General features: G+C 37.2%; 1 protein-coding gene across 3 annotated transcripts in view; it reads right to left on the reverse strand.

Annotated features, from left to right (window-relative positions):
• Positions 1-415: 415 nt before the first annotated feature.
• Positions 416-27,793, reverse strand: part of SLC35F5 (solute carrier family 35 member F5) — a 46,698-nt gene continuing 19,320 nt past the window's right edge. The window contains exons 10-16 of one of the 3 annotated variants that reach the window (NM_001243692.1): positions 27,447-27,511; positions 25,003-25,107; positions 21,176-21,335; positions 17,430-17,520; positions 12,551-12,705; positions 11,799-11,892; positions 416-667 (exon numbers count right to left, since the gene is read on the reverse strand). In NM_001243692.1, the coding sequence (NP_001230621.1) occupies positions 11,817-11,892; positions 12,551-12,705; positions 17,430-17,520; positions 21,176-21,335; positions 25,003-25,107; positions 27,447-27,511 (652 nt within the window). In that variant the 3' untranslated portion in view covers positions 416-667; positions 11,799-11,816. Of the gene's footprint in view, positions 668-9,638; positions 10,262-11,150; positions 11,893-12,550; positions 12,706-15,211; positions 15,356-16,401; positions 17,521-21,175; positions 21,336-25,002; positions 25,108-27,446; positions 27,512-27,793 lie in introns of those variants that run through there. The other 2 variants (XR_014828738.1, XR_014828739.1) reach the window with 2 other exon arrangements.

The raw sequence follows: 27,793 nt of genomic DNA on the forward strand, positions 1-27,793 counted from the left end.
TACAATAATACTTCCCCTTTAAAAATTTTTCATGTTTTGTCACAGATTTAAAGTACAAGGCACCTAATGCTAGGAAAGGATAATATGTAGTATAAGTGAACCAGATCTTTTTTCAAATAGTGATTCTTTCTAATGTCCCACCAAATTTGTGTGAACATGTGTTGCATAAATTAAACATTTTCTGTGTTAATTTGTAATATTCTACAAAACTCAAAAATATAATCCGTACCTATTGTAGGCAGCTTATTTTAGCATTTTACCTGTAAGAAACACTGATCTATTACATACTTAAATAATCTCTTGAAAACCTTTTCATAGTATAGTCCAGCATTTAACAAGTAATATGTGAAAATAAAGTCTCCAGAACATTAAAATTTTATCCCTTGATTAGTTCAAATTATTTCACCAGCTGAATTCCTTGAGATGTGTAAGGCAGGTTGGTCCTTTAGATGGACTGTAGACTGAAACTTCCTATAACTGTAGTGATATGTACACAGCTACATAGCAAAGTACTTCATTACGAAAATGAAGAAAACAGATATGAGGAAAATATATTTTAGAGTTCCAAAGAACTGAAACTGTTATTTTTCAGACTAGGCACTGAAACATTTTTCTACAAAAACTTGCCAGAGATTGTCTCTTCGCTGTACATTGCTCCATCATCAAGCTAAAAATAAAAACAAACACATAGTCATCATTAGATTACAATTGTCACAGCTTTAATTTCTATAGTTTATATTTTAAAAATCAGATTATCTTAACATTAAAATGTATATTAAACATAGTATACATACTTAATAATTGGATATTATAAATTGAGGTGAGTACTAAGAACTCATGACAGTGAGTTCTACAGCAATGCCAAAGGCTGGCATCCAACACAAGTTTTGAGATCACATAATAACTGTTTTACTCATGGTACACTCCACCATTACCCTTACTGAGAAAAAGACTCCTGCCCAGCCTATCTTACTTTATTCTACTCTGTTGTTCTATCTTATCTCCTCTTCATCCATCTCTCACTTCCAAAAATATCTGATTGAGGGTGGGTATGAGTGTAAGTATGGGAATAGTGCATAGCATACTAGGGATGGAAACTGTGTAAATTACAGCATTAAAAATTTTAGGGAGAAGGATCAAGACAGCAGAGGAGTTAAGATATGGTGCTCAACTTTTCCCACAAACACATTAAAAAAACATCTACATGTAGAGTGATTTGCACAGAACATCTGAATGCTGGCAGAAGACCTTAAACCTCCAAAAAGGACAGGAAACCCTCCACATAACTGGGTAGAACAAAAGGGGGAAAAAACAGAGAGAGACAGAAAAGGAATCAGAATAGGACTAGAACTCCTGAGAGGGAGCTGTTAAAGAGGATGGGAACCCATACCCTGGGAAGCCACCTAACTGATTGGGAGATCGGCAGAGACAGAGGAACCTCAAAGCTGCTGAGAAAAGAGCAGCAGCTGGACTGAGGAGGGCAAAGCATAGTGAGAGCTGCACAAATCATCTGCACCACCACCCTGGACACCACAGTCTGAGAGGCTCGGGCAGGGGCTGGGAGCTGAGACTCAGGCTCCAGAGATCAGTTCAGGGGAGAGGACTAAGGTTGGCTGTGTGGAGACAGTCTGAGGGGCTAGGGAGTGGTGTGCCACAGGCTGGGGAGCCAAGCACCATAGCCAAGGGAACCCAGGAGGAGGTCTGGCCCCACAGGAGAGGCAAGGCACCACTGTTGGGGAGGGAAAGAGGAGGAGGGGTGGACTGCCATAGGAATCTCTTTCCCAGTAAACATGCAGACTCTGAGAGGGTGGGGCACCTCTGGTGCAGGCTACAGGTGGCAAAGTACCACTTGCTCGGGCTATAGGAGACTGAGCACCTCCTGTATGGGCTACAGGTGGCTGGGTACCTCTTCTGTGGGTTAAAAGCAGCAGGGGGCTAAGTGCAACACGGTGCCTCTGCCGTGATCTACAGGAGGCAGGGACAAACCACAGCAGTCATCTCAAAAAATGGCGGGGGGTGGGAGGGATGGCACGTCACCACCAGGGGTCTGTAAACCGTCTCCCCCTGCAGCCCCAGTCACCTCAGAGGTCAGCAAAGAAGAAGGCACTGGAACTAAGCACCACCCGTTGTTGCTCTCACTCCCCTGGGAACACACCCACCCTGCTGCTCTCACTGCCACTCTAGGCACGGCCTACACATGCCTGATCACTGTCATTTCCCAGAACCCTGCAACTAGGAACAGCCTGTGCAGTACCTCCTACATGGGCTAAGCTGGATAGGGTGCTTCTGTGTGGTCTACAGGTGGCTCTGACAGTTATCTCTTGTCTCCAGAGGTGGACATGGCCCTCCACCACCAGGGGTCTGTGAACAGGCACCACTTTCAGCCCCAGTCACCTCAGAGGGCACCACAGAGGAGGGCACTGTGACTGAACATCACCCATTGTTGCTCTCACTCCCTTGGGAATTCACATACCCTGCTGATGCCACCACCAAATGCTCTTGGCACTGCCTAAATCTACCACTTCCCAGGGCCCTGGAACTAGAAGTAGCCTGTGCCACCTTCCAGTGAGTCGTTGCTACTATCAAGAGCCCAACAACTAGGCACTAACTACTAGTCCTACCCATTGCCTCCTTCTCTCTGGAAACACACATAGCACCCTATCAAGAGGATAACCGGAAAAAAAAAAAAAAAAAAGGGAGTTCCCATCGTGGCGCAGTGGTTAACGAATCCGACTAGGAACCATGAGGTTGCGGGTTCGATCCCTGCCCTTGCTCAGTGGGTTAACGATCCAGCGTTGCCGTGAGCTGTGGTGTAGGTTGCAGACGCGGCTCGGATCCCGAGTTGCTGTGGCTCTGGCGTAGGCTGGTGGCTACAGCTCCGATTCAACCCCTAGCCTGGGAACCTCCATATGCCTCGGAGCGGCCCAAGAAATAGCAACAATAACAACAACAACAACAACAACAAAGACAAAAGACAAAAAAAAAAAAAAAAAAAAAAAAAAAGAGGATAACCGCCTGATCACACTGAGGAAAGAGAGAGCAAATATCCAAACTCCCACAACAAGCATAAATAGTAACCTCCAACAAAATACAAAGGGGCACTCTTGCATAGAAATAGTCCTCCAAGACTATAGTAGTTGGTTTCCCTAAACTCACAGAACAAGAAAAATATAAGCAAAATGATGAAGTTCAGGAACCATTCCCAGTTAAAAGAACAGGAGAATTCACCTGAAGCAGCAAACAATGAAACAGACCTCTGCAATCTGATAGATACCGAGTTCAAAAAGGAGATAGTGAAAATACTGAAGAAATTAGGGTGGATGTGAAGGAATTAAGAGCAGGTATGAACAGTAATGCAGATTACTTTAGAAAGAAACTAGAAAATATAAAGATGAGCCAAGAAAAATCAGAAAACTCATTTGCAAAGACTCAAACTGAGATAAAGGCACTAAAGAGCAAAACGAATAATGCAGATGAACTAATTAGTGACTTGGAAGATAGAATAATGGAAATCACCCCATCAGGACAGCAGACAGAAAACCAAATGGAAATGCATGAACCCAACATGAGATCTATGGGATAATATAGAGTGGGTCAGTCTATGTATAATAGGGATTCCGGAAGGAGAAGAAAAAGAAAAGGGGATTGAAAATATATTTGAAGAAATTATGGTTGAAAACTTTCCAAATCAAAGAAAGCAGACATGAAGATACAGGAAGCACAGAGGGCCCCAAACAAGTTGGTACCCAAACAGGCCCACATCAAGATATTACAATAAAAACGGCAAAAGCTAAAGACAGAGAGGATTCTAAAGGCAGCAAGATAAAAACAAAGTATTAATTATACGGGAACCCCCATAAGGCTATCAGCTGATTTCTCTACAGAAACGATACAGGCCAGAAGGGAGTGACAAGATATATTCAAAGTTCTAAAAGGAAAAAATTTGCACCCTATTATACTCTACACAGCAAGCATTTCATTTAAAATAAAAGGAGAAATAAAAAATTTCTCCAACAAACAAAAACTAAAGAGCATAGCAATACTAAACCATTCTAAAAGAAATACTGAAAGGGCTTCTCTAAATAAAAAAGAAGAAATAGGATGGAGGAAATCACAACTGGAAAGCAATCACTTAAATAAGCCAGTGTAAAGATCTAAAAGGAAAAAAAAAACTATTGTAAAAGTGACAATAAACACAAGAAACAGCAAAAGGACAAACATGAAGATATTAAAAAAGTACTTCAAAAATCATAAAATGTGGGGAAGGTAAGAAAATCTAGACTCTTTTTTTTTTTAGAATGTGGTTGAAAGGAAATCATCCAACCAAAAAAAAAAAAAAAAAAAAAAAGAAAGGAACAAAGAAAAACAAGGTTTAAAATGGTAAAAAATACATATTTATCAATAATTACCTTAAATGTCAATGGACTGAATGCTCCAATCAAAAGACACAGAGTGGCAGATTGGATAAAAAAAGCAAGAGCCTACAATCTGCTGTCTATAAGAGACTCACCTTAGGGCAAAGGACACATATAGATTGAAAGTAAGGGGATGACAAAAGATATTTCATGCCAAGACAGGACAAGACAAGAAAGCAGGAATCACAATACTCATACCAGAGAAAATAGACTTTAAAATGAAAGCCATAAAGAAAGACAAAGAAGGACACTATTTATTTATAAAAGGATCCATTCAAGAAGAGGATATTACAATCCCCAACATATATGCCCCTAATATTGGAGCACCCAGATACATACAACAAATATTAGCAGACATAAAAGGAGAAACTGATGGGCATACAATAATAGTGGGATAATTTAACACCCCACTCATATCAATAGACAGATCCTCCAGACAGAAAATTAGTAAGTCAACAGAGGTCCTAAATGACACAATAGAAAAGTTACACTTCATTGACAGTTTTAGGACATTATATCCAAAAGAAAATCAGAATATATATTCTTTTCAAATGCACATGGAACATTCTCAAGGACTGACCACATACTGGAGCACAAAACTAACTTCAACAAATTTAAGAGTATAGAAATTCTTTCAAGGATCTTCTCTGATCACAATGGCATGAAACTAGAAATCAACCACAGGAAAAGAAATGAGAAAAAACTGATTACATGGAGACTAAACAACATGCTACTAAAAAAACCAATGGGGAATTCCCATCATGACTCAGTGGAAACAAGTCTGACTAGCATCCATGAGGACACAGGTTCGATTCCTGGCCTTGCTCAGTGGGTTGAGGATCCAGTGTTGCCATGGGCTGTGGTATAGGTTGCAGACGCAGCTCACATCTTGCGTAGCTGTGTCTATGGCATAGGCCAGCGGCTGCAGCTCCCATTCAGCTACTGGCCTGGGAACCTCCATGTGCCATGGGTGCAGCCCTACAAAGACAAAAGACAAAAAAAAAAAAGAAAAAAAAAAAGGGGGGGTCAATGAGGAAATCAAAAAGGAAATTAAAAAATACCTTGAGAAAAATGATAATGAAGACACAATCATACAAAATCTATGGGATGCCCCAAAAGCAGTGCCTAGAGGGAAGTTCAGAGCGATACACGCCTTCCTCAGAAAAGAAGAAAAATCTCAAATCAACAACTTAACCTACCGCCTAAAAGAATTAGAAAAAGAAGATCAAAACCGAAGTCAGCAGAAGGAAAGAAATCATAAAGATGAGGGAGGAAATCAATAAAATAGAGATTCAAAATACAATAGAAAAAAAATCAATAAAACCAAAAGCTGGTTCTTTGAAAGGGTAAACAAAATTGACAAACCTCTGGCCAGACTCATCAAGAAGAGGAGAGAAAGAACTCAAATAAACAAAATAAGAAATTAAAAAGAAATCTCAACAGATACTGCAGAAATACAAAAAACCGTAAGAGAATACTATGAACAATTGTATGACAACAAATTTGACAACCTAGAAGAAATGGACAACTTTCTAGAGACTTACAGCCTGCCAAAACTGAATAGAGAAGAAATAGATCAACTGAACAGACCCACCACTAAAAGTGAAATTGAATATGTAATAAAAACAGTCCCTACAAGCAAAAGCCCAGGACCATATGGCTTCACAGGCAAATTCTACCAAACTTACAAAGAAGAACTTATAACCATTCTTCTTAAAATTTTCCAAAACGTTGAAGAAGAAGAAACACTCCCAAAGACATTCTATGAGGCCACCATCACCCTAATACCAAAACCAGACAAAGATACTACCAAAAAAGAAAATTATAGGCCAGTATCTTTGATGAATATAGATGCAAAAATCCTCAACAAAATGTTAGCTAACCAAATGCAATAACATATAAAAAAGATCATATACCATGACAAAGTGGGATTCATCCCAAGTTCACAAGGAAGGTTCAACATACGCAAATCAATCAATGTCATACACCACATTAAAAAAAGAAAAGTCAAAAAACACATGATCATCTCAATAGATGCAGAAAAAGCATGTGACAAAGTCCAACATCCATTCATGATAAAAACTCTTACAGGAGTTCCCGTCATGACTCAGTGGAAATGAATCTGACTAGGATCCATGAGGATGCAGGTTCAATCCCTGGGCTCACTCAGTGGGCGTTGCCATGAGCTGTGGTGTAGGTCACAGACACAGTTTGGATCCCATGTTGCAGTGGCTGTACATAGGCTGGCAGCTACAGCTCCAATTCCACCCCTAGCCTGGGAACTTCCATATGCCATGGGTGCGGCCCTAAAAAGACCAAAAAAAAAAAAAAAAAAGAAGAAGAAGAAGAATATAAAATGGGAAAAAAAACAGTCTTTTCAGCAAATGGTGCTGGGAAAACTGGACAGCTACATGTAAATCAATGAAACTGGAACATACCCTCACACAAAAATAAACTTGAAATGATTTAAAGACTTAAACTTAAAGCAAGACACCATCAAACTCCTGGAAGAGTACATAGGCAAAACATTCTCTGACATCAACCTTACAAGTGTTTTCTTAGGTCAGTCTCCCAAAGCAACAGAAATAAAAGCAGGAGTTCCCGTCGTGGTGCAGTGGTTAACGAATCCGACTAGGAAACATGAGGTTGTGGGTTCAATCCCTGGCCTCGCTCAGTGGGTTAAGGATCTGGCATTGCCATGAGCTGCGGTGTAGGCTGCAGACACAGCTCAGATCCTGCGTTGCTGTGGCTCTGGCGTAGGCCGGTGCTATAGCTCCGATTCAACCCCTAGCCTGGGAACCTCCATATGCCGTGGGAGCAGCCCTAGAAATGGCAAAAAAGACAAAAAAAAAAAAAAAAAAAAGAAATAAAAGCAAATATAAACCAATGGGACTTAATCAAACTGACAAGCTTTTGCACAGCAAAGGAAACCAAAAAACAAACAAACAAAACGACAACCTATGGAATGGGAGAAAATAGTTTCAAATGATGCAACTGACCAGGGCCTAAATATCTAAAATATACAAACAACTCATACAGCTCAACAGCAAAAAAAAAAAAAAAAAAAAAAAAATCCAACTGAAAAATGGGCAGAACACTGAGTAGACGTTTCTCCAAAGAAGATATACAGACGGCCAACAGGCACATGAAAAAATGCTCAACATCACTAATTATTAGAGAAATGAAAATCAAAACTATAATGAGGTACCATCTCACACTGGTCAGAAGAGCCATCATTAACAAGTCAACAAATAAATGCTGGAGAGGATGTGGAGAAAAAGGAACCCTCCTACACTGTTGGTGGGAATGTAAATTGGTACAACCACTATGGAAATACCTCAGAAAACTAAATATAGAACTACCATGTGACCCAGCAATCCCATTCCTGGGCATATATCCAGACAAAAATTGCACTGAAAAAGATACATGCACCCATATGTTCACTGCAGCACTATTCACAATAGCAAAGACATGGAAACAACCTAAATGTCTATCAATAGATGAATGGATTAAGAAGATGTGGTATATATACACAGTGGAATACTATGTAGCCATGAAAAAGAACAAAATAATGCCATTTGCGGCAACATGGATGGAACTAAAGACTCCCATACGAAGTGAAGCAAGTCAGAAAGAGAAGGACAAATACCAAATGATGTCACTTATATCTGGAATCTAATATACAGCATAAATAAACCTTTCTACAGAAAAGAAACCCATGGATCTGGAGAACAGACTTGGGGATTGCCAAGGGGAAGGGGGAAGGAGTGGGATGGAATGAGAGTTTGGGGTTAATAGATGCAAACTATTGCATTTGGAGTGGATAAGCAGTAAGATCCTACTGTATAGCACAGGGAACTCTATTTAGTCAGTTCTGATGGAAGAGGATGGAAGAGATAATGTGAGAAAAAGAATATATATGTATATATGACTGGGTCACTTTGCTGTACAGTACAAACTGACAGAACACTGTAAATCAACTATACTGGAAAAAATTAAAATCTTAAAAAAAGTTTTGAAGAATAACTACTTCCATTTTTTTAGACATGACAAATAAATACATACTTAGTTCTACTTTGTCCCCAAAAAAACCTCAGTAAAAAGACAAAAAAAAAAAAAAAAAAAGAGAGAGAGACTTTTTAAAGGAAAAAACCACATGGACAAAGAGCAGAAATGAGAAAATAGCAGCTAGGAGTTCCCTTGTGGTAGAGTAGGTTAAGGATCCAGCATTGTTATTGCAGTAGCTTGTGTTGCTACTGTGGCACGGGTTCAATCCCTTGCCCAAGAACTTCCACATGCCACAAGTGTGGCCAAAAGAAAAAAGCAGCTAAGTCTTAGCTAGAAATGAAGAAATACAACCACATATCTCCATAAGGAGGGTTAAAGAAATAACTAAAAATAGGCAGACTGGTACAAAGTTTATGGAAAAAGCAGTTAAGATACTCAGACGCCCTCGTCTTACTTTTCACAGCTGATCAAGTGCCTTCTCTATCCCAGAAGATCTGAGGTTTATTCTCTAAAAAGGGTAGTAACAGAAGGTATTTGGACTGGGTAAATGCTAGGCACAATCCTACATGGCTCAGATTAAAAAATAACATTTGTATATTTATAGCAATGTAGACAATGATTACACATCTATCCAAAATCAAAGGATAACTATACTGGGATGATGAGGAGGTAGGAATCATATAGGGTTGGATACAGGCAAATGGGAGGGTGGAGGAGAGGAAGGGATAACTCAAAGTACCTATCCTCATGTACCATAGTGGGAGAATCAACTAATAATGCCAAAAACTGAGAAATCAAGAAATAGAAGAATTAGCATGGTACTTAGATGGAGAGGAAAACATCAAAAGAATCAGCAAAGAGTTTAAAGTAATTCCTCGGGGTGGGATAAGAATGAAAGTAGGACAGGCAGTGCAAGAGACAGCTGCATTGCACAAGAAGTCTTGTAGAATTCTCACTCTTCTAACTATGTGGATGTATAACCATAATACCAATGAAAACTAGAATAAAAAATGACCAATCAAAGAAAAACACAAAACCAAGATAAACAGCCTTAGGATAGAGGTGAATTTATCATGAAGATAAACTTAAGCTACATGGCCTGCGTGAGCACAAGGAATTGACAGGAGGTGTTCAATGATCTAGGTGAGAAGAGTAATCAAGAAACATTTCAATATAAACTGTCTTAAATTATTTCAGAAGAAAGGGACCAGAATCTCCAAAATTTCAGTAATTTATTGTGGTCTCTCACTCTAAATACATAATTGCTTTTTAAGAGCTCATTAAAAGAAACAAACTATCACATACTTTTTCTGCTATGTAAGAAATATATAAAAGATACTATTTCTTAAATAAATGTGGCAGTGTTCTTAAAATATTGTTAAGTGAAAGGCACAGAGAATCAGTATATATATATGTTGTGCAAATTATGGTAAACACACACATGCATAGAGAAAAGATTGGATATTACATTTTTCTTAATTTTATACTCAGAGAAAAAATATTCTTCTAAAGCATCATTAAATAAAATGATGACCCTTAGTATGAATATAAGTAAGTAATAGTTAAAGCTTGGGATCACTAGTGGTCATTTTGTAATGTATAGAAATATCAAATCACTACATTGTGCATCCAGATCCAACAATGCTGTAGGTCAATTATACTTTAATTAAAAAAACAAACAGGAGTTCCCGTCGTGGCGCAGTGGTTAACGAATCCGACTAGGAACCATGAGGTTGCGGGTTCGGTCCCTGCCCTTGCTCAGTGGGTTATCGATCCGGCGTTGCCGTGAGCTGTGGTGTAGGTTGCAGACGCGGCTCGGATCCCGCGTTGCTGTGGCTCTGGCGTAGGCCGGTGGCTACAGCTCCGATTCAACCCCTAGCCTGGGAAACTCCATATGCCACGGGAGCGGCCCAAGAAATAGCAACAACAACAACAACAAAAGACAAAAGACAAAAAATAAATAAATAAATAAATTTAAAAAAATAAAACAAAAAAACCAAACAGAAGTAAATTTTTTAATTGCTTTGGTTATTTTAGGACATCATCTTGCCAATTTCTACAACAAAGCCTATTAGAATACTGATTGGAACTACATTCAATCCATAAATCAATTTAGGGATAACTCATTAATAGTATATCTTAATGGGTTGAGTCAGTCAATCCATGAATACATTACTGTATTTCTCCATTTACTTATATCTCTAATTTTTCTCTGAATTATTTTTTGATTTTCCATCTATAGGTCTTTCACAATGTTTGTTAAATGTATTAGTAAGTATTTTATTTTATTTTTCTTTTCTTTTTTTTAGGGCCGCACCTGCAGCATAGGGAAATTCACAGGCTAGGAATCAAATCAGAGCTACAGCTGCCAGCCTTCGCCACAGCCATAGCAACATGGCATCCAAGCTGCATTTGCAACCTATACCACAGCCCACAGCAATGTGGGATCCTTAATCCACGGAGCGAGGTCAGGGATTGAACCTGCATCCTCATGGATACTAGTTGGGTTTTTAACCCACTGAGTCACAAAGAAAACTCCTGTATTTTTAAACGTCTATTATTTATGGAATAATTTTTATTTATTTATTTTTAATTTTTTTGTCTTTTTGTCTTTTTAGGGCCACACCCACGGCATATGGAAGTTCCCGGGCTAGGGTCAAATCAGAGCTACAGCTGCTGGCCTATACCACAGCCACAGCAACGCAGGATCTGAGCCGCATCTGTGACCTACACGACAGCTCACAGCAATGCCAGATCCTTAATCCACTGGGCAAGGCCAGTGATATAACCCGCAACCTCATGGTTCCTAGTCAGATTCATTTCCGCTGCGCCATGACTGGAACTCCTGGAATAATTTTTAAAGTTTCACTTATTGTTCATTGTTACATATAGAAGGATTAGGAAGATACTTTATATATTGACACTGTATCTGTGACTTTGCTAAACTCACTTATTCTAGCAACCTTTGCAAGTTCCTTAGAATTTCTAAATATAACCATGTAATCTGCAAATGAAGGCAATTCAAGTTCTTCCTTTTCAAAAAAACAAAAAACCTGGGAATCAATTTGAGTCAGTTACTATATTATATGTATTTCAAACTTACCAAGTACTTAACACTTGAAACAACTTTGTGACGGAGGGTCTACTTCAACTCCATTTCACAAGAAAACTGAGGCAGAGTGAAGTTAAGAACCTTGCATAAAGTCACACAGCTAGTACCCACAGAAACTGGGAATGGATTCCAAGCAGTTTAACTCTGGAATTGGACTAGGCTGTATTGCCTCTCAAAACAACTAATTTTGGAAAATCAATTCCGCATTTGACTGACACAGGAATGAGAACCTTATTCAACACAATGCTGGCTAACACACAAACCTGGACTAAAGACAACAGCTAACTAGCTCCATCCTCCTGAGAAACACTGTGCATAGGAATGAGACTCTCACACTGTTCACTGTCTTCTGGAACCCTTTAAAAAAAAAAAAAAAAGGCAATAGTTAGGAAAGCTTTAGAGCTGAAAGGAACCCTTACAAATTATCTATTCCACTGTCTGAGGCTTGAGGGTAGAACTAAGACTAGGGCAATATTTCCCAGCAAATTGTCCCAAGTTCTTTTTAGAGAAGAATGTAAAAAGCTTTTTCTTTTAAAGAGAAAAAAATCAAAATAGAAAAGTTATTTTTGGCCACACCTGCGGCATGTAGAAGTTCCCGAGCTAGGGACTGAACCCATGCCACAGCAGAGACCCAAGCCGCTGCAGTGACAATGCTGGACCTTGAACCCCTGTGCCACAAGAGAACTTTCTGAAAAAGAAAATCTGACATGTTATATTTTATTATGAATTTTGTTCGAACCAATAGACATATTCTACATTTAAATTCATTATAGCAAAACAGTAAGCACTTGGGTTTTACCTATGAGTTAAAACATTTAATTTTTAAAAAGCAGTTATGAGAAACTATTTTATCACCCAAAGGATCTGAATGAATTATTTTATCTGTCATGGTACATATAAAATTAAACCTTTTAATAATTCTTCATAGAATGTCTAAAGGCTAGGCCAGCATGATATGATTCTCAATTTACTTATCAAACATTATTTTTTTAATTTATATTGGCACTTAACCTACCTCTGAATTCGATGTTTTCTGCATATAAAGACAAAAATTCTTCTGATTCCCACCATCACAGGATCCCAATTATTATAATGGCACAAGAGAGTTACAATGAAAAATGAAAAAAATACATGGATAGCGCCTGCAAAAAATAACCAAGAGAACTGCACCTAAAAGTAAGAGATAGGAAAAAAAATTTTTTTAAAAAACCCACAATTATTATTAATTTTCCCTTAAACATAAGCTTTCCATTTACAAAAACTTGCAGGAATTAAAACACTAAGAAAATAATACTAAGTATTCAAAACATATTAAATACATTATTATTAAATATAAGGATTTGGGACTTCAACCTACTAACCACTTGCTTAAATTAGCAACAAAAATGCCTTTCACTTGGAAAACAACCTAATGAAAAGGCATGAAGGCATGGCTTGCATTTATTAGTTGAATACAGAACTATGAAATTTTAAGCTTTTGTCTTACAGATCAGTTGTCCATTTCTTCTTTACTGCTTACTACCTATTCTCAAGCTGATTCCTCTCATTAAGTTTCTGAAATCATCTTTAAAAACTCTCATTTTTAAAAAACTAGGTTATGTTATAGCTGTGATAGGTTGTTATGTTAATGGTTCTTTAAAAGAAGATAAAACTCTTTATAGTAGAAAAAAATTGTATTGCAGAAATAATTTTTTAAAAATCTAATAAACAAATAAAAGAAGATAAAAACTCAAGTGAAACCTGCAAAACTTTTATTGATGAAAATAATTTTAGCTTGATTATCTAGGAACAAATGAAAAAGATTCAAAAGGAAATCATGACTAAGTAAAATAAAGACTACAAATAGAAATACTTTCACTAGGAAACACGAGCCAGAGAAGACAGGCAGCAAGCGGAGCCTCAGCAGTTAAGGAGCCCTCAGATAACCCAGTTTGACCCTCCAATCCATCATTTCATTAGTGTTGTCAAGAAGATTAAAAAACAGTGAGATGGTAAAGTTACCAAAAAAAAAAAAAAATCATTCTTTCCTTTATCATCTAGATTCAACTAAGAATCAAAAACAATTGCCTAAGGATAACCTGACCCCCTTGCTGTACAGTGGGAAAATAAAAAAAAAAATTATAAAAAAAATAAAATAAAATAAAAATGATCTAAAACAAAACAAAACAAAAACAAAACAAAAAAAAAAAAAACAATTGCCAAAAAGCCCTCACTGATTAATTACTGAGACTCAGCTGCAATACACTGGTACTCTGTTTTCAAAATAATGACAAAAATAATAACTCCTATCTTTAAAATAGGTAAGAAAAACTGCTTGCTCTCTTTATGCATTTTAAAAAAAGGTGTAAAATCAAAGGCAAGAATCCTTCTGGTGGGAAACATATTATTCTATTTCACAGAATCACTATTCAGAGTAAAGGGGTTATGTGAGAACAATTTTTTTTTTTTTTAATGAGGAACTCATAATGCGTAACACAAGAATACTGACAACTTTTAACTACTGACAACTTTTAATATGCACGTCCTGCTTATATGTACATACACACAGGCTCAGTCAGCCAAAGGACACCTAAGAAAGAGAAGTCAGTACTCAAAAGCCTTCACAATGTTATTAAAATATTGGTATAACATATTCTTGAAATATTTGTAAGAATATTTAATAATCTAGAAAAAACTATGATGAATTTAAATGACCCAAGAACAGAAAAAGTATTAAAAACATGACTAATGAGAATTAAAAATATAGTTGATAGAATGATTTCATGAATATTAAACTAAAAACCCTATTTTGTAACTGAATAAAAGCAAATTACATAAACGAAAGTAAAACCCTGACTTTTAAAGGAAAAATTCACTTTTAACAATGTAGTCATAGGAGTTCCCATTGTGGCTCAGTGGATTAAGAATCCAAAGTAGTATTCATGAGGATGTGGATTCAATCCCTGGCCTCAATCAGTGGGTTAAGGATCTGGCGTTGTCACAAGCTGCAGTGTAGGTCACAGATGCAGCTCAAATCTCACATTGCTGTGGCTGTGGCGTGAACCTGCAGCTGCAGCTCCAATTCAACCGCTAGCCTGAGAACTTCCATATGCCACAGGCGTGGCTGAAAAAAGGAAAAAGATGCAGTTATTTATGTGTTGCTATGTAATAAAAAACTTTTAATTTGATCTCCAAGACAATTTTTTAATGAAGACATTAAAAAACAAAATTGCCTACATAAATAAGAGTCTGATTTCTGAAATATATCTGGCTACAAATCTGAATACGATCAAGGATGTTTCCTACATACCAAATGTCAAAGGTTAAAAAAAAATCTATCTTAAGCACAATAAATAATGTTGACAAATGCTAAAATTTCAGAAGCTATATATAAATATGCTTGGCTATTAGAAGTGAAAAACCCCATGAAAGTAGATTTCTCCTCTCCAGTTTCTATTGCAGCTCTGGGACACACCCTTCTACTTTTCCAGAAGGTATCTGCCTGCCTTCAATTGCTGCAAATTGCCTAAATCTAGATGTGAAGACAATCAAGAAAAGACTGCCTTTATCCTACATATACAAATATTTTCTCTTTCCTTTCATCTTAAAATATTCAAATAAATTAAACAATCATTTAATAAAATTGGGTCCCCTGTGACAGTTCTTTTTTTTAAAACTCCCTTAAATTAACCTCCAATTTTTCTTTTTCTTTTTCTTTTTGTCTTTTCTAGGGCCGCTCCCACGGCATATGGAGGTTCCAAGGCTAGGAGTCTAATCCACGCTGTAGCCACCAGTCTACACCAGAGCCACAGCAACACCAGATCCCAGCTGCGTCTACAACCTACACCACAGCTCACAGCAACGCAGGATTCTTAATCCACTGAGCAAGGCCAGGGATTGAACCCGCAACCTCATGGTTCCTAGTCGGATTCGTTTCCGCTGCGCCACAACAGGAACTCCCAATTTTTACTTTTCAAATTTTCCAAAAAGCTCATGTTCTCAAAATATCAGTTTGGTAAAGTTCATTTACACAACAATCTGCCAAAATCCTCTAATAAGCAGCACTTCCCCAGTTTCACTAGAATAAATTTCAGTTGATATTCAAGATTATGACCCTGAAATGCAAAAGGACCTAGATCTATGACAGGATCTAATTATCTACAACTTCAGTGTTACATATATTTTATAATATTCACATTCTTTGAAAATGCATGATACACGTTAAGATAATTCTCAGTTATAGAGATTTCCATTCCTAACCATGACAAATAAATAAGAATTTGCTGAGCCAAAAAACAAAATTAAATATCAGCACAGAATTGTTTTTGAATAAAAAGGATACATATCATTGAAAGCATTATGCCTTTATCCTAAAAACCACATAAAGATCTAAAGAAAAAAGTTTTAAAAATCTGATTAGTGGTTCCCACCATGGCTCAGCAGTTAACGAACCTGACTAGGATCCATGAGGATGCAGGTTCGATCCCTGGCCTCACTCAGTGGGTTAAGGATCTGGCATTGCCATAAGCTGTGGTGTAGGTCGCAGACGCAGCTAGGATGTGGCGTTGCTGTGGCTGTGGCATACAGCTCCAATTTGACCCCTAGCCTGGGAACCTCCATATGCCGCCAGTGCAGCCCTAAAAAAGCAGAAAAAAAAAAAATCTGATTGTAGGAGTTTCCATTGTGGCTCAGCAGAAATGAACCCAACTAGTATCCATGAGAATACGGGTTCTATCCCTGTCCTCCCTCAGTGGGTTGGGGATCCAGCATTGCCATGAGCTGTGGAGTAGGTTACAGACATGGCTCAGATCTGGCAGGGCTGTGGCTGTGGCAAAGGCCAGCAGCTGCAGCTCCAATTTAACCCCTAGCCTGGGAACTTCCATATGCTACACTTGTGGAACCCCCACTCCCAAAAATAAACAAACAAAAAAACAATTATAACTTTTACACATTATAAGCCTTTTGGGCTTTAAAGTGTTTCCTCTTCAAATTAACACACACTATTTTGTTACTTAATACACAGTATTAAAAGCTTACGAGTATTGAACTGAGTGACAAAAAGCTACACAACTGTCTCTGAGCATCAGCCAATGGCATACCTCTTTTCTCCCTGGTGCCCCTGCACTAAAGAACTTTCTCTCTTCAGGCTCCCAGAAGGGACCACACCCGACTCTCTTTCTGCAGTGTTACTATCATTGCCAGCAGTTACCAAAAGAATCCAGGACTTCATAGAAGAGAGAAAGAGCACCTGCCCTGCTGAGTCCAGACGGACAAGAGCATTCACTGAGAAATGATGTTTTTCCTGTGTGCTCATATCCATGAGATATTAGCACAGTGTTAAGGAATCTTTGGAGTTATCTTAGAAATCAAAACACTACTACTTACACGATAAAACAGACCTCCTATTCCATATCATGGACTTACCAAAGGAATATAGTCAGCTCCAAAACTGAAGAACAACATATAAAGAAACTGCCCTTAATTTATAAATTAGGGTAAACAATTGAAAGGCTAAAAATGCAACAGATTATCCATTTCTTTGGTACTTTTTATATCTTTATGTAGTAAAACATCTTAGAAGAGAAAGCATCAAGTATATTATTCACGGTCATCTCTATTTTTTTTCCTTCTTTTTAGGGCTATACCTGCAGCATATGGATGCTCCCAAGCCAGGAGTTGAATCAAAGCTGCAACTTCCAGCCTATGTCACAACCACAGCAACAGTGGATCCTTAACCCACTGAGCGAGGCCAGGGATCAAACCCACATCCTCACAGAAACAACAATGTCAGGTCCTTAACCTGCTGAGCCACAACAGGAAGTCCATGGTCATCTCTCTTACAATTTAGCCACATTCCTTATGTTTCATTAGCTATAGCAATATACCTAAAATATATTATAAATAGTTTGCCTTACCTTTTGCATACACATATCAGCTATTATGGACAGAGGTATTGTAAGGCTAAGTGCAAGTGTACCTATCAATGATGAGGTAAGAAAGCAGCCCCTAAAAAAAAGAAAAAGAAAATATGCATTTCCATACCAAAAAAGAGAATCAAAGAAAAATAATGATCAAAGACTATCCTAAAATATAGGCAAAAGAGATCAGGAGCAAAAATAAAAGCCCAGGATGGACTACGACATAATAAAAATAAAGTTACTAGGATGAATCTTAAACTTTATCTTCAAATATTAAAAATCAAATATATACATGAAAATTTCAAAAGACTTTACGCCATTTTCTAGATCTGCTTATAGAAGTTATTCAACTCTGGATGTATAGATTATATTTTATTAACTTTTATTCCAAAACTGTCAAAATAATTCTTATATAGTTTTGTGATAATGATACTTAGCAAACAAAGAGAATAGCTATATTAAAATTTCAGGACAATACCTGACAATATAGACTAAAAAACTAATAAGCCAACAGGTGAGTGTGTCATCAAAGCAAAAATATCTCACCCTCATTAAAACTAAGTCTTTAGATGTGTGTTGCTCCTTTGATTTGGTTTAGTGTTGGGGGAAAAAAAAGTTTGTTTCACTGATTATCTTACTGCTACTGAGTTGTTAGCATAAATACTTTTTTTTTTCCCTTTTTTTGGCTGTTCTGCGGCATATGAAGTTTCTGGGCCAGGTATCAGATCGGAGCCGCAGCTGTGGCATACGCCACAGCTGTGGCAACGCAGGATCCTTTAACCCACTGTGCCAGGCCAAGGATCGAACCCACATCCTGGAGCCACAGAGACACTATGGATCCCGGTGTACCACAGCAGGACCTCTACCGTAAGTACTTTTAAATGCATGAGTGTAAAAGTATAATCTGAAAACCTTTTTGAGGTCCTGAGAAATCCATCTTAGGTAAGGATAAACATAGCTTTGATATGACTTTAAGTGTCCAGTTTAACCATTCAACAATAAGCACTCATTTACACAGCTGGGAATATAAAATAAAAAAGAACAAAAAAAAAAGAAATTTTGTAGAAGGCTTAGAAGTTAGTAGTGGCTGCCTCTGGGGAAAATGAATAAAAAGTTGGGGTAGAAGGGAGATCTCCTTTTCATTGTAATCTGTTTTGTATACTTTTGTATGTATTATTCTTTTAACTTAAGTTAAATACGAAAAAGGATAAAATATTTCAAAACATGTTATTATTTCTCCAAATGTAAAATTTTCCAAGACAGCAAACTCAGAATGCTCACATAATAGAGAGATTACATTTTTGTTACAACTCATATTCATTCATCCCCAAAGCCTATATTAAATTCTGCCAAACATAATGAAACCCTATTGTGTATATTTATTAAAAATAAAGCTCTCGGAGTTCCTGTCATGGCTCAGTGGAAATGAGTCCGACTAGGAACCATGAGGTTTCAGGTTTGATCCCTGGCCTTGCTCAGTGGGTTAAGGATCTGGCATTGCAGTGAGCTGTGGTGTAGGCCAGCGGCTACAGCTCCAATTGGACCACTATCCTGGGAACCTCCATATGCCGCAAGTGTGGCCCAAAAAAAAGGAAAATAAATAAATAAATAAAACTCTCAATAAAGAATGAGGTGGTTTGTTTGTTGGGATTTTGTTGTTGTTGTTTTTTAGGGCCATGCCTGCAGCACATGGAGATTCCCAAGGTAGCGGTCGAATCAGAGCTGTGGCTGCTGGCCTATGCCAGAGCAACTCAAGATCAGAGCCGCATCTGCGACCTACACTGCAGCTCACAGCCACACCAGATTCTTAATCCACTCAGCAAGACCAGGGATGGAACCTGAAACCTTATGGTTACTTCTCAGATTCTTTTCTGCTGCGTGACAATGAGAACTCCAAGACTGAGTATTTTAATATTTGTAAGTAGTACAGTCCATGTTTATTATGAGTCTCAAGGTAATATGAATCATACTGAACACTTCTCTAATATCCAGAAAAAAATTTATTTCTTCCGCATATATAAAAACTCCCTGCTTTGACATTTTTCAATTTAAACTAAACTTGGAAAAGTAGAGAATATTAACTTGTATTAAAATACAGTGAGTGCATAATTACTTAAAACATATGACTCACTGGATTAAACCCTATAAAACTACCATCAAAAACTGTTGAAGATCAACAATTCCTATGGTTCAACTAAGTTCAATCAAAACACTATCAGAAAGTAGTTCTAGGGAGTTCCCGTTGTGGTACAGCGGTAACAACTCCAACTAGGAACCATGGGGTTGTAGGTTCGACCTCTGGCCTTGCTCAGTGGTTTAAGGATCCAGAGCTGCCATGAGCTGTGGTGTAGGCCACAGACGCAGCTTGAATCTGACATTGCTGTGGCTGTGGCCGGGTGCTGTAGCTCTGATTAGACCCCTAGTCTGGGACTCTCCATATGCTGCAGGTATGACCCTGAAAAGCAAAAAAAAAAAGAAAAAGAAAAAGAAGTAGTTCTATCTACCTAGGACAAAGTGTGGAGAGAGGCAAGAGAAATGATAGGACAAAAGAATAAGAGACACATATGATCTATATTACTATAAAAAATAAAATATGCAATTCTTTTTGGTTAAAAAAAATGAGCAACAGAAGTTCCCAAGTGACACAGTGGGTTAAAGATCTGGTGTTGCCACACCTATGGTGAAGGCTGTGACTATGGCACAGGTTCAATTTCTGGTACAGGAACTTCCACATACTATGGGTGTGGGGAAAAAAACTGAGCACTTAAAATAATTTGTACATAATGAGCAAATGGATTTTGGTATCAAAGAGCTTTAGATCAACAAAGGAATTTAAGATAATTACATGAATTACTATAGCACAAAGGAAATCGTTAAGTACTACACAAAAGGGAGTGTGAAGATAGCAAGAAAACAGAGAAATTTCCTTAATTGAACAGGGGCGAGAAGCATAGGTAGAGCACTAAGAAAGACTTCATGGAAAAGGCTGTTTTTCTTGCAGTCTTTGCCAAGGGAAAATTAGTCAGTGGCCTTAAATGGCATATACTAAAATTTATTTAGGAGTTTAACTACAATTTGCATTTCTTTCTCAGTTCCTATTAGGTGGAAACAGGACTAGGTATTAAGCTCTATATTTGAAAGCCTTCTTAAACGCCATACATGATAATGTTTTCAAATTATTTTAAGATTACTACATGTCAACATAGTTAATATTACAACATATCAAAGTATGTTAAAAACTCAAGTTAATTAGTTTTAGAGTTTATGTATGTTTCACTCATATGAAAAATCTTGAGGATAAACAAAAAAGTCTATGAACAAGCAGACATTCCAAAGTTTCTTGAATAAGCAAAGTCCTCAGATTCTCTCTCAGAACTTATGTATTCATACCTAGAATACATGTCTCCTAAATGTTGATGCCCATTAGATAACTTTGCTTTTAATGTGCATAACACGCAACTTTCTAAAACAGTTTTACAAATTTAGATCATTCATAGGCATTTATTCACTGAACAAACATTTATGATGAGCTCTTTCTAACATGCAAGCCACTACTCTATGCAATGGCTATACAGAGGTTAAAAAACAAAACATAGTTCCTGCTCTAATGGAGTTACTGTATTAAACTGTAAGTGTGTGAGGTGGGAGACGCACAGGAGGGGCCATCGGAAGAAAGAAACAAACACTTAAACTAGCCAAAAACCCCATAACTAACAAATCATAAGGTAATAAACAGTACCTACCACAACCATAGGAACTCTGAGAGAACTGTTCCAATAAGGCCATTAACGATAATGCACATTAACACTACTTTATTGGGAAACTCAAAGTCCTCAAATCCGGTATAATGAAGTAAAAAGAAACCTGGCCATAAGAGCAGCAGATTAAAGAGACCTACAAAACCTAAAAGTGTATAAAAGAAACAAAAGTTAATAACTGATTTATTTCAATTTTCCAAACATACAACTCTATAATCATAAAAGATTAGATTTTACACAAAGGGATTCAACGGGTTTCCTTAACCAGAATTTCCGTTAATTTTTTTTTAAGTAAGTCTTGTGGAGAAATTAATACAAGAAAAAACTTTAGTAAGCAACTGGTGATCACTGAGTCTTCAAGGTTCAACTACCCCACTGCATGGAGCAAGTACTGTAGAATAAACCACTTACAATAGCTCAAAAAGGGCTGTTAATCTGAGATTATAATAATATAGTGTCCTAGAACTTAAAGGAATAACTGGTTTGTGTGTGTGAGTATTTAGCCTAAATCAATTATGAGAAAGGAGATGGTCTACTCGCTGATTTAAAGTATTTATTTGCTTAATGCAGCTGTGCTATACTAGGAACAATGGAGGAAGGTTCCTAAAAAGATAAAATCCTTGGTTCCTGCCTTTCCAGAGCTTGTAAATTAGTCTATGAGATTACATACCATACAAATAACTATTCAAGTATGAACTAAGCAGACTGACTGTGTAAAGAAAGGTTATAACATTTAGCACTTAAGTATGTGCTCTGCAGTCTATCTGTCTTGGGTTCCAATCCCAGCTCTACCATTCACTAGTACTGTAATCCATAGGCACACTTTAGGCAAGATGCTGAACCCCTTGTAACCCTCGGTTTTCCAATCTATAAGTGCAAGATAATATTCAATTAGGTTACTAGGAAGATGAGATGAACACATAACATATAGCACAGTAAACAGAGTAAACAGTTAATAAAGGCTAGCTATTCTTATTTTAGAAATATAAGCTTATATATGACTACATACATGTGAATGTAAAGGAAAAAATATTACAATTTTATAGTAGTTTTTATTGAACTTTCTATATAATTTAATATCACCATTCCATTATGTGATCCACAGGCAACTGAAGAGCTTTTTTATTTTTTAAAGAGCTTTCTTAAAAGAAAATTAAATTACAGTAGTTTATATTTTATATTTGCTACTAAGTAATAAACGAGTATTTAGGATGCCTAGTTAAATCTTAACAGGGCTGTAGCACCCACTCTCTATCTGCTGCTCAAGACTCAGCATCTGCCTGCTCTGAAGAACTGTCTTAGAGACAGACCAAGTCTCTTTCGCAGGACGTTCCCACCCCTCCCCCCTCCATACCTCCTGCAGCCAAATCATAGTGGCTCTAGGTCAGGGCAACTCTGAAAGTGTCTAGACACACTACCCGTGCCAGCCCTGCTCTGCCTGTGCTCCCTGCCCCTGGCACCTGCAAAGAACTGGGCCAAACCTCAACTGCACCTGAGATCATGTGGTTCTCTCCCTTTCTCAGTCTTGCTTCTTTCACTCCCTTGCCAATCTTTCCAGGAGAGCACCCCCTCAAGGAATCGCCCACACCAAATCCCTGTCTCATACCCTGCTTCTAGGAAACCCAACTTAAGACACCCAATGATAAACAACACACATACAGAAGGCTTGCATAACATTAAAAATTGTTCTAATTAAAACACCAAAGTTTGGCATCATTGAGAACCACATCTTTCCCTTAACTATCAAGTCTATGAAATCCTACATAAAGTAACAACCTTTGGATCTAGAGATAAAAGGTCCAAATCATGCCACCTGTTCTCCAGACCCTCCAGAATGCAGCCCACACACCTTCTTGTTCTTTTCTAAAGTGAAGACTCCAGCATGGATCCACTCACTATTCCCTGCCATCCTCTGCTCACATCCTCATGCCCAAAGAACCTGCCACATCCCAGTACTAACTATACCCTCTCCAATCCGATCTACTCTAATGCACAGGTCAAATCCATAATGTTTTATATATCATGTCTCATATGAAGAAGATCAATCAAGCTGCATGCTGATGTGTAGTCCTCTCCAGTAAGAGTAAATAAGCAATTCTTCATGAAATTTGCCAATCTTAAAAAAGAACATGGAGGAGTTCCCATTGTGGCTCAGTGGTTAATCTAACATCCATGAGGTTGCAGGTTCGATCCCTGGCCTTGCTCAGTGGGTTAACGATCTGGTGTTGCCGTGAGCTGTGGTGTAGGTCACAGATGTGGCTCGGATCCCGCGTTGCTGTGGCTGTGGTATAGACTGGCAGCTGCAGCTCCAACTCGACTTCTAGCCTGGGAACCTCCACATGCCACGAGTGAACGGCCCTAAAATGCAAAAAAAAAAAAAAACCACTGAAAAAATATTAACATTTCGTTCCATTCCAGACAGAATTTTCTATGACTCTATAATAAGAAATTGTTATATTATCTTCCTATTTAAGGAATATTTATATGGAATTCTATACTTGAACTTGAGTGATCACCCAGTTTGGTGACTCTTCAAAGGTTCTATTTTTAGCAGACAAATCTTTTCTACCAATTAAATTATAATGCAAAAAAAACCCCACAACAAAACAAAATTGTTCCAGGAAAGCAATAAAGGAGTCTGAGAACCAGACTCACATGCAATTCCACCTCCTTCCAACTCTCCCAGGTTCTTCCATAAATCAGCTTAGAAGCAATGCATCTAGTCCAGTCTCCTCATTTTTCAGATGACTATGAGATGAATGAAGTTATAACAGCCAGGGTCTAGGTCTCTTGATTCCCTGTAAACTACACTTTGAATCCTCATCACCAGGCTTCTTTATCTATTGATATTCAGATATCCTGTGGAAGATATCCTGTCAGTGTGCTCTTCTTTTGCAATCCTAGATATTACAAATTCTTTTTTTTTTTTGTCTTTTTGCCTTTTCTAGGGCTGCTCCTGTGGCATATGGAGGTTCCCAGGCCAGGGGTCTAATCGGAGCTGTAGCTGTCAGCCTATGCTACAGCCACAGTAACGTGGGATCCGAGCCGCGTCTGCGACCTACACCACAGCTCACGGCAATGCCAGATCGTTAACCCACTGAGCAAGGCCAGGGATCAAACCTGCAACCTCATCATTCCTAGTCAGATTCGTTAACCACTGAGCCACGACAGGAACTTCACAGATTCTTTACTTAGCTGATTTGAGGCAAAGAAGAATTTATAAATCATATTAGGTATTTACCAAAATTAAGAACTGAAGCTGGAAACTATAATTGGGTAATTTGAAAATCTATGTCATAAAAGAATCTGTGTCTTAAAGACAAAGTGCAAATGGAAAACCTTGAAATGACCTATAATTTTCAATAAAAATAAGTATATAGACTGGTATAGTATTTTATATATCATTTGGGGGCAGCTTCCCCAATCTTATGCTTCTAACAATTCAAAAATGGCAAAATGTGCAACAAAATAGGCATATTCTCACATGCTTATAACAGCATAACCTGTCATATCAATTAGGAAAATATCTGATTCACAGGGTGAAGACATTAATTCAAAAAAGGTGTTAGAAGGAATTTCTTTCTATACCTCACACTGAGGGAATGAGCATTTCTTCACAGGTGCACAACTAAGCAGAACAAGGTAAGAACAAAATATTGAGATTGAACTTCATAATCTTTAAAATCTAATGCTTTTAAGAACCATATGGTGGGTGTGGGAGGAAGACCTCCCTATTCCCTACAAAAAACAAAAATGAAACCCTAAGTTAATAATTCAGAGTAAAAAGCCTTACAAGTTAAACACGTTCTTACCAAAGAACATTGGAATATCCAACTTATCTTCTCTGTCTACTTTTCTCTTAATCATAACAATATAGACAGCATAGAGCATGGCTCCAACAAGAGACCAAATGGAACCTGTAAAAATCAATTTAATAATTTAAAGCATTTGTTCAACTCATTCAATACACACATTTAAAATCTGACAGATCCTATTTCAAGAAATGAGTATTCAAATATGAAAAGAAAAATTATAACTCATCTATATCCTTCGGGAGTACAGGAAGAAGTTGAAAGCATAAATAAACAAATGCAAAAACATTCGCCTAAATGATCTAACTGATCACTTATACATACTGTAACACCAAACTCACATAAAGTTAACACTTTGGTATTTAACTTTGAAATGCACACTTCCTATTTTCCCCTACACAGACAATTTTGACACCTGACACAGCCAAGTTAACAATACTTCCTTCCCTCTCCAAGCTGCTGTTTACATTGTTCTTCCTACTGCCATGGATCATTTTCAATATATATTTCACCACTATCTTCAAGACCCTGTTAAAGCATACTCTTTCTACCCCACTGAATTTCCATCCTACCTGTCTTCTATTTTAGATACTTTAACACTTACTATAGTTAAATATAGTATCACTTTATTCTCTAAGGGCTTCATTGTGTCAATCATATATATAGATTAAAATTAAGAACTCCCTGACAACTATAAACACATAATTTATAGTCTTTAATGTTCTAAAATATCTAACAATGTAGGACTCACAGCACATGCACAATAAATATAGATTCTCTTTATTATACTAACTCATTCTCAAAAACATTTAAGTAAGCCTTTAAAAACAGTTATAGAAGGTGCTATCTGCCAAGTAACCATATTCAATATTTTAAATATCCAAAAGTCCAATGTTGCACTAAAGCTATTTACTATTATTATGTTTATTAAACTTTTTTTTAAAAAGCAAAGGGAAAAGCCTGTCAACAAAATCACATAAAGCAAATACACACATAACAAATACATACATTGTTTTACACATGCAAAGCTGCTCTGGGTGAGACAGAGGTAAGGCAGTCCAAGTAACCAGGAATAGTTTAGAAAATACTGTTCTATTCACCAGACTTTATAAATATCTAAAGAAAGTATCCAGAAGGAAACCAATTAAGCTAGATTCTGATTATCTTTCTTTCGTTAAGCTAAGTTTTTACTGTAACAGTAACTGTTTCAGGCAAGAATCAAAAGTGAATGGCAAAATGAGCAGATCTAAGCCTGATGCACAGATTATCTGCATAGTTTCAGTATCTCCTACAAGATGCCTATCATTTACAAAGAGAAAAATTAATTACTACACTGGAGCAGCCAGAAAGTCAAGACTTTAAAATTAATGTCACTAGTAATGGGACAAATCAACACATGTGTCTTCTGATACAATGTACTTATCAGGACACAATATCACTTCTATGGTATTCTTGCCAAAAATGTACAACAAAAATTTTACCATAAGGAAATATCAAACTGAAACTGAAAGACATTCTAGAAAACAAGTGGATAGTATCCTCCAAAGAATGTTAAGACTATGAAAAGATTAAAAAAAAGAAAGACTGAGAGACAGTTCCAGAATAAAGAAAACTAAGGAGATATGACAACTAAATGCAAGAAGTGATCTTGGATGAGAAATAGAACATTAGTGTAAAAAATGGTGAAATTTGAAATCTATAGACTAAATAAAAATTATCATGATCAATGTTAATTCCTAATTTTTAAATCTGTACTATAGTCGTGTACATAGTAAGCAGTGCAGAGAATCTGGGTGAAAGCTATACGAGAATTCCATGAACTATCCTTTTCATTTTTTTTACATTATTTCCAAAGGAAAAATTTAAAAAACAAAGCCTTGTTAGTGCCCATTCTGTGTGTGTGTATGCATGTGCAGGGATGTGTGTATACATGAACATGTGTGATGATATGCACACAACTTTCCTTTTATTCTCGAAGTTCCAAATTTCTATTTTCATTAAATTTTATTTTCTTCTTAATGGCCACAACTGCAGCACATGGAAGTTGCCAGGCTAGGTGTCTAATTGGAGCTACAGCTTCTGGCCTATGCCACAGTCACAGCAACACAGGATCAGAGCTGCATCTGCGACCTACACTGCTGCATGTAGAAATGCTGGACCCTTAACCCACTGACTGAGGCCAGGGACAGACCCTACATCCTCATGAAGACAATGTCAGGTTCCTAACTCATTGATCAGGAACTCATTTTTTATTTTATTTTTTATGTTTTCTTTTTTTTTGGCTGCACCCATAGTATGTGGAAGTTCCCAGACCAGGGATGGAACCTGCACCGCAGCAGCAACCCGAACCACTACAATGATAATGCCAGATCCTTAACTCACTGAGCCACAAAAGAACTCCTCTTGTATATTCTAACATAAAGAATACAGAGTGAGATACTTACCTATTGTATCTCTTCCAGCAGACTTTTCAGATCCTGACAGGTTTACCAGCACCACACCTCCAATGCTATGGGAATAATAATCATTACCGATCAGCAAAATAATGAATTCCTTAAAAAGACTAATCTTAAAGATAAAAATTATTTACAGGTAATAAAGACTAATCTTAACTTTGGGTAAACTATCAAATAATTAATTATTTAACTAATAATATCTAATAATATTATTGGTATAACATAAATGCTGTAATAATATTAACTCATTTAATCTGCACAAAATATCCAGTATTACCTTATAAAGAACATATTATCATTATTATTATCATTACCATTTTACACATGAGAAAACT

This window comes from Sus scrofa, chromosome 15 (assembly GCF_054392235.1).
Source record: "Sus scrofa isolate SSC_HxYL_T2T_F1_AM1 chromosome 15, Sscrofa_HxYL_maternal_Yorkshire_Landrace_v2.0, whole genome shotgun sequence".
Lineage (NCBI taxonomy): Eukaryota > Metazoa > Chordata > Mammalia > Artiodactyla > Suidae > Sus > Sus scrofa.